Below are 8,120 nucleotides of genomic sequence, written 5' to 3' on the forward strand. Positions count from 1 at the left end.
CCCACAAATCCTTGTTATTACATGTGTGTGAATATGCGCCAACTAACTTGTCTCTTATACACATATATGACACAACCAACAAAGAATACGGCTCCCTGTAAACTCTTTCTCCTTTTATGGAGTATAAGTATTACTTCAGGAGTGCCAGCTGATACCCATAATGTGTCCACAGTCATGAGCCACAAGGTGACCTCGGTTTACCAACGCTTAAAATGCGCACCCATAAATGAGTCCGGTTTTATAAAACCGCAAAGCCTTGATGTAAAAAAATCCTACATAAGATTGTTTGGATTGTTGAAATGATTAACGATTCATAGTAATTCAATCCAGATATAAATCATTATAATATAATTTCCAATGTTGACTAGCATACAAATATTATGCATGGAACAAAACGGTAGGTAAAAACCAGCACATTTACACCAACTGCATACAAAGTGATCATTATATGTAATATTAGTGCGAAAGAGTCACATTCGAGTTTGTCGATGTTATGACCAACGACAAAATAGGAGGAGACCTTTTTGGCGGCATCAATGATAACGTCAACAACGACCTTGTGGGCATCATCTGATATGGTGATAAAGTCAAAAAAAAGGCCGAACCTAGTCAAAGAAGATGAATGTGAGCAATCACGTCGGGATGGTCCCCAACAACCTTATTGCCCCTCTCCCCGTGCATGATCCCAGCAGGAGGGGTTCTGGAAGCATGTTCACTTGGAAGTGCGTGGTCGGTGGGATGGAGTTGAGCAGAGCAACACAACGGCGGTAGTGCGAGAGCGCGAGTAGGCATATATGAACTAGTATCTAGTGACATTTAGGGTTCACATGTACCTGTTTATAAAGCGATGTCCATGTTATATGTGGGGAGTAATCCTACGTATAAGTAGGTAAGAGCGCAAGATATAGTGAAACCGGATTTTTACTTAACTCTATTGTTAACGAATCAAAAATTAATTTTCCCGAGGAGCAAAATAAAGCACAATGTACATGGGTCTGAGCCTAGCTCATTCTCGAAATGGGACTAACGCGCACGTGGAGAGGCCAGTGGTGGACTGGTGGTGGAGGAGGAGCACACGTGTGGAACTCCTTTTATCATGCTTATCCGAGTGGTAGAAGACTCTCCTATGTAAGGGGGTCCTACGCCCTCTTAAGGAGGAATGTGAGACTAAATTTTAGTCCTAGCACTTCCCATGTATGAATGAGCTTAAAATGATTTTCTTGGAATTTATGGAACCATAGGCTACATTTAGCTACATTTATCCACCATCTACTCATTGCTCTTGGCACTGTGTCATTTCAGAGACCGGATATACTAGGTTTTATCATGATATTAGTATATTGCCCTTTATCAAAAATGTGCATTTTGTTTTTTCTATTTAACAATCTCTTCAACTAGATAAGACATACATAAAGAAAAGTACCAATATTGGACCATGTTTATAAGAGAAACCTCCAAAAACATGTCAACTACTAATTATCCTTACGAATAGGTGGTGACACGAAGGGGTAATCTCGTGAAATCAAATTAGGCGACCTCGCGCTATCAAGGCAACAAGAGCTCGCTTACAGGTAAACACCCAATACAATTCATGACCGACACAAAATAATATAGGCACCCATTTTAAGCGCGCCAAATTCCTGCATTATGGAACCCGCTGACCAACAAACGAGAACACACGCTTCGGCCCTAATGGTTGCATTGGGTTACGACACAAAGCAATGTTCAGCGTCCTTTTACGGGTAACACCAAGTAGAACTTGCTGACGCGCACCACATTTGTCACATGCGCGCCGTGCGCGACGAGTGCCGAAAGCGCCAAATTTGAAATTTAACGGTCAATAAGTTGTCCACATGAGCTTAGCTATCAGTAATATTGCATCGCCAAACTAGTGTTTGATTTGTAGTGACGCATAGTAGAAGCCCATGTCAACCATCCAAAGGCAAAAGAAATTTTTCTTTTGAAAGTGTGTTTATATATTAATCAGATAGCCGAGTATACATTACAATCATGCTCGATCAAGCTCACCACGCAGGGAGGCGCTGACCCCGACATTACACCTTCAGTTACATTACTATGACAAAGCCTAGCTAGGTAGTGAGCTACCTCGATCCTTGATCTATGAATCTTTGAGAAATTGTAATCTGGTAGGTTTTCCAAAAGGCTTCTAATATCCCTCACAATTCCTGAAATAGCGGATTTGCTGCTTCCTTCTCCCAAAAGGCAAAAGAAAATATGAAATAAAACAGCTCTAAACATGGAAACAAAAAGAATTATTTATTTATTTATTTTTGTTGACGAGGAGGCACCACATGTTACAGAGATATATATCACTGTTACATAGATACTAGATATCACCGAAACGTATTTCCGCCCACGGAACCTAGGTCGAAAATGGCATGGATTCATGAAAGGCCTCGGCTGACAAAAATGCCAACCATATATATATCCTGTGAATCGCAGCCCCGTTTCAGTGGCGCGCCCTCCTCCGTCCGATCCCGGGAACGTGCGGCTGGCATCCGCCCGCAGCGAGATCCGGGTGACAGCCCACCTCAGAAGCGCGATACAGAGCGCGCCACGTGTACGGGGCGAGATTCCCTGGGGCGGTGCGCCCCATTTGACCGGCGGGCCCCATTCGGCAGTGGGTAGGCCTGTGGGGGACGGGGTGCTTTTAAATAGCGTCCCCCACCGGTGGACTCGGAGGCGGCCTCCTCCTCCCCACGCATAAACCACTCGTTCAACAAGAGGAGGAGCAGAGGAGAGGGAAGGCTGCTCGCCCTCGCGCTCGCGCCCGCGTGTGTGGTGTCTCCTCCTCCTCCGCCCGATCTGCCCCTCTCCGGCCGGCTCTTGCGCAGCTTATCAGGTGAGCATTGGCTTCCCTAATTCCGTTTCTTGCCATTTTGTCCGTAGATTAGTTCGGTTACGGCGTGGATTCGTGCGGGCTCTGCTCCGTTCCGGCTTTCCGGGCCGGCTGGCATGTTGGGGATTGGGGATTCGCGCGGAGTACCGCCGTTTGGTCTCAGAGGCTGCCGCCGCCGCCCGCGGTGCAGCCTCATGGACAAGATCTGGAAGGAAAGGGGCTGGCCGTCGATGCCAGCACGGGTGTGGCACAGCCGAATGGCTCCCGGAGTTCGGCACGAAGGTGGGCGGAGGAAGAGATGCCTGATGGCGAGCATACGAGCGGAGGCGGGCGGCGGTCCATGGCGTCCTGCGCATGCCTGCGGCAGCCCGCGACGGACGGGGAGGACCTTCCACGCCTCGCTCGCCGTGTCTCCTTCCATCCCCCCGGATTTGACTGTAAAAGGGCATGGAATTCTCACTCCCACGCCTCCTGCCCATTCCGATGCGGTTTGGTTGCCGCAGAGGATTGACCAGATCTGCAGGATTTCGGCGCGCGTGGTATTCAGTCAGATATCTCAGTACCCCTTTTGCGTACTGATGTTACCTGCTCCTCTGCCGTTACCACTCGGTTTTACTAGATTCCTAAAACTGCAGTCTTTTTCCGCACAGGTGCCTTTCCGTAGCTCCTGCTGATTTTTCTGCGAAAAGCAGGCACCGTTACTTTACATCCTTTCACCCTCCATGTCGTGATTAGGCGGTAAACGTGCTTGCCTTGCCGCCGGTTAATCCACCGTGTTCTCTCACCACGACACGAGCACTGGACTGTAGACAATACAGATATTTCAGAGAGGCAAGTTGTTGGTGCGGTCGTTATTGCTGACACAGCGAAATCTCCCCCTTTCCAATCCAACGGAAGGCGGCCGGCGGGAGCCATATGCGTCCCCGTGCGCAGGTCGTTGGAGTACTATCTATCGTCAGAAAGAAAGAAAAACAAACAAAGAAAGTTAGGCCGTTCCTTTCAGCATCGCGTCGTGGTCGGTGGCGGCGGCCTCTCGGCCGGCTCGTGCGTGCGCGGGGGGCTCTCGACCTAGAAAAGGTCGTCGCTCCGTCAGATGTCCTGTGGACGGTGGCGATTGTCTCGTTCCGTTCCGTGACGCCCGACAGGCCTGCGTGGGCCAGAGGCAGCAAATAAATATTTGGCCGCGTGGAGCCCAGGCCCAAGGCCCGCGTCCACCACTACCACCCGTTTTCCCCTTTCACCTCTCTGCGTCGTCCCGTTGCTCCTTTCTCACGTCGCGCATTTCCGGCACCAGATACGGCTTCGCTGGACGCGCGCAAGTATACAAAGGCGCAGATCTCGGTGCGCTACGCCGCAGGCTGGTCCTCTTCTCCACTTCCTCGTGTTGCTTCCTGCCCGCACTTCCAACTTTGGGTAGTAGCACCCTGTACTTGGCTCTTGCCACTCCATGTGCCACGCTCTCTGGTCCTCGGCCTAACCACGTAGTACCATCCATGGATCATGATCCAAAATTAATGATCATCCTAATCAGCTCGTGCGGCCGGCAGCTGATGCCCAGAATCAGCAGAGTCTGGCCGTCTTCTTCTTCTTTCGAAGCCGGCAAGGAGACGGCGTCTGAATCGGAGGAGATCCACCTACTACCCGGCAGGCTGGGTGGAAGAAAGATGCGCTCTGTTTCTTGTTTAACGTGGTGATCACGTGCAGCGCACCTCGTTTTACCCCTCTTCAGTGGTCTCCGCCACTGTTCCCCTCAATTGCGGTGGGGAAGTGTGTGCCTGAAACGAGGGTCCGTAGTGGTGGTAGGTGAGTGACTCAGCTCTGACTGAAGAAAACGTCCAGTCGTAGTAGTGCAGAGAGGGACGTCTTCCTCCATATTGGCCTTCTCAGCGGATGGCTTATATTTGACCGTGCTAACCGCAACCGAATTCGGAGGGATTGCCTTCTTTAAACACGTTTCTGGTGTGTACAATGGGTTATTTTTGTGGCCTTATCTCTAGTAATTAGATATCTTAAATTTGTGGTGAGAGAGATTGTGCTAAGAGATCATCTCTTAATTAAGAGAAAGCAAACCTTTTTTTCAACATTCTCTTTCCTCCACCTCAGCATTTATTCTACGTGGCATATTATGTACATGGCCTAATATGTCCGTAACTTTCAGTCTTCAGAGTTAGACTACGCAAGCATTCTGATCACGCTGTGACAAATTCTTCCCGAGGGGGTCGTCTTATTACTACTCAAACATAGATATACACACCTAAACTTGTTTAACTAGTCTAATCACACGTTTCACAATTTCTCCATCTCCTACTTTTACTGCACTACGGCACGGTTAGTCGATCTGTTTGCGTGGGGGTATTCAGAGGCATGGGCAGATTGGAGTTTAGCTGAATAAAAGTACGGTCAGTCGATTTGTTTGTGTGCTTATTCAGACAAGGCATGGGCGGATCTGAATTTTAGCAGGGTACATGTGAAGCATCCGTGGTGCACGCACCCGAAACGGAATCTGAACATTGTTCAGATGTCATTGGGCTCGCACATGCTACCATCCCCCAACTTGCCATGTCACCTCGGAATATTTTACCAAGTTCAGGCAGGAAGGAGAGAAAGAGAAAGTGATGCCTTGCATCTTGGCACACTGGCACGGCACCACCGTGGGCTCTATAATAAACCCCTCCTGCCCGTGCTCTGTCTCCTATCTCTTGTGTTTATGCTTGCCTCGTGCACTCGCAGAACTCGAGTAATAAAATAAAACCCAACTTGCAAGTAGATATTTTCATTCATAGCAGTCTTGATTATTCCTGTAGGATATACTGATGTACTCTTCTTTATATGCTGCCCTTCTGAACCCGTTGTGATATATAAATTCATGTACACTGTTTGATTGCCTCTGCTTCTCTTTGTTTCAGCAGCAAACATGGGTGCCGGCGGCAGGATGACGGAGAAGGAGAGGGAGAAGCAGGAGCAGCTGGGTCGCGCCGACGTCGGCGCGACCCTCCAGCGCTCGCCCACGGACAAGCCGCCCTTCACGCTGGGGCAGATCAAGAAGGCGATCCCGCCCCACTGCTTCCAGCGCTCGGTGATCAAGTCCTTCTCCTACGTGGTGCACGACCTGGTCATCGTGGCGGCGCTCCTGTATGCGGCGCTAGTCTGGATCCCCACCCTCCCGACCGTGCTGCAGCTAGGCGCCTGGCCGCTCTATTGGGTGGTGCAGGGCTGCGTCATGACGGGCGTCTGGGTCATCGCGCATGAGTGCGGCCATCACGCCTTCTCCGACTACTCGCTGCTCGATGACATCGTGGGCCTGGTGCTCCACTCGTGGCTGCTCGTCCCCTACTTCTCCTGGAAGTACAGCCACCGTCGCCACCACTCCAACACCGGTTCCATGGAGCGCGACGAGGTGTTCGTCCCCAAGAAGAAGGATGCGCTCGCGTGGTACACCCCCTACATCTACAACAACCCAGCCGGCCGCCTGGTGCACATCGTGGTGCAGCTCACCCTTGGGTGGCCGCTGTACCTGGCGACGAACGCCTCGGGCCGCCCATACCCGCGCTTCGCGTGCCACTTCGACCCCTACGGCCCCATCTACAACGACCGTGAGCGCGTCCAGATCTTCATCTCGGACGTCGGCGTGCTGGCCACCTCGTTCGGCCTCTTCAAGCTCGCGTCGGCGTTCGGGTTCTGGTGGGTGGTGCGCGTCTACGCGGTGCCGCTGCTCATCGTCAACGCGTGGCTGGTCCTCATCACCTACCTGCAGCACACCCACCCGGCGCTGCCCCACTACGACTCCACTGAGTGGGACTGGCTGCGGGGCGCGCTCGCCACCATGGACAGGGACTACGGCATCCTCAACCGCGTGTTCCACAACATCACGGACACCCATGTTGCGCACCACCTCTTCTCCACCATGCCGCACTACCACGCCATGGAGGCCACCAAGGCGATCAAGCCCATCCTCGGCGAGTACTACCAATTTGACCCCACCCCCGTCGCCAAGGCCACGTGGCGCGAGGCAAAGGAGTGCATCTACGTCGAGCCCACGGAGGACCGCAAGGGTGTCTTCTGGTACAGCAACAAGTTCTAGGCTGGGACATTTGGGTTTCATGAACCCTGCTGCTGGAATGTGAGGAAGAACTCTGGAAGAGATCCTACACCAACAAGTTCTACCTACGTATGGTTGGTTAGTCTTTATTAGATAGAAGAGAGCATCTGGGCGCAAGGAGGAAGACTATCATCACCGTGCCAATGCTAGAAGAGTTGCAGCAGGTGCAAAGGAGTAGCGTGTCCGTGGCTTTGGTCGTCAGTTCCGTCGTCTTTACTTTCTCTGCCTTGTAGTCGCCGGTTTAGTTTGGCCGGTGACCGTCCCTTGTGTTGTGTGCGTCTGTCATTGCATTGGCTGTCATCTCATCGTCCCTGTGTTGTGTTGTTGTAGACCATCTCATCTCGTGTTTATGGCGGAATAACTGAACATCAAACGGCAACTTTTTTGAGAAATCTTTAGACTTGGCGTCAGTGAGTTTTGTTCTGCCTTATTTGTCTCTGGATGAATGGATCTCGCTTGCTCTCTCGACCAAAACCGCCCAATCTGGTTTCGCAGGAACCACACGAAAGACGTGTGGGAGCAGAGCCACGGCAAGCATGTTTTGTTCCCTACTTCTCTTTACTGCAGAGACAAGATTGTGTCCGATATCTATGCTCTTGTCTCAGTGGTTGTGGTTGGTAGTACTTCATGTCAGTTGTACTGTATCGTCACACTCACACCGTGGTCCAATCGCTCTGCAAGTTGTGGTAAGAGCGGTCCAAATCCCAGCAATTTTGCTTCTGTGCGGCTGCAATGGAACTGCAATTGTGCGCCAATAATCTTGGCAATTATGCCTGTGAAGTTGTGATTCTGAGGACCGGGGACGAGCTTGTCGAGCCTCAGCTGAAGTGTCCAAACATACCTGTAGCTGTACGCCTGTACTATGCAAGAATCCTTGGCGGGGGCAACATTCCCACAATCATGCGCCACGACTCGCAGGTTCAGTGCAAGCACGGAAGTTCCAGCAGAGGATCCGCCGAAACGTAGGGACAAGCTGCCAAGTCGGCTCACCGGTCACGGCTCGTGCCGTCTTCCACAGGCATATCCGCCGCATATGCACGTTGGAAACGCGATGGGTACGATGCGTGCCGAGGATAACAAACATGCGATGTTGCTTCGCCTCGATGTTAACGAAACGCCTCCACATCAGGTGTTGCTCGATCTCGCCGGCGTCTCGTCTCT

The 8,120-nt window shown here is 51.3% G+C and overlaps 1 protein-coding gene across 2 annotated transcripts; it reads left to right on the top strand.

Moving 5' to 3' along the window:
- Positions 1-2,684: 2,684 nt before the first annotated feature.
- LOC127306411 (fatty acid desaturase DES2) lies at positions 2,685-7,351 on the top strand. 2 transcript variants are annotated; one of them, XM_051337046.2, is made up of 2 exons: positions 2,685-2,863; positions 5,767-7,351. In XM_051337046.2, exon 2 carries the CDS (start codon positions 5,775-5,777, stop codon positions 6,939-6,941), a length of 1,167 nt encoding a protein of 388 aa, XP_051193006.1. In that variant the 5' UTR covers positions 2,685-2,863; positions 5,767-5,774; the 3' UTR covers positions 6,942-7,351. The 2 variants fall into 2 exon arrangements, with proteins under 2 accessions (XP_051193006.1, XP_051193007.1); XM_051337047.2 differs by having other exon boundaries at positions 2,709-2,863; positions 5,770-7,351.
- The last annotated feature ends 769 nt before the right edge of the window (positions 7,352-8,120 follow it).

This window comes from Lolium perenne, chromosome 6 (assembly GCF_019359855.2).
Source record: "Lolium perenne isolate Kyuss_39 chromosome 6, Kyuss_2.0, whole genome shotgun sequence".
NCBI classification, from domain to species: domain Eukaryota; kingdom Viridiplantae; phylum Streptophyta; class Magnoliopsida; order Poales; family Poaceae; genus Lolium; species Lolium perenne.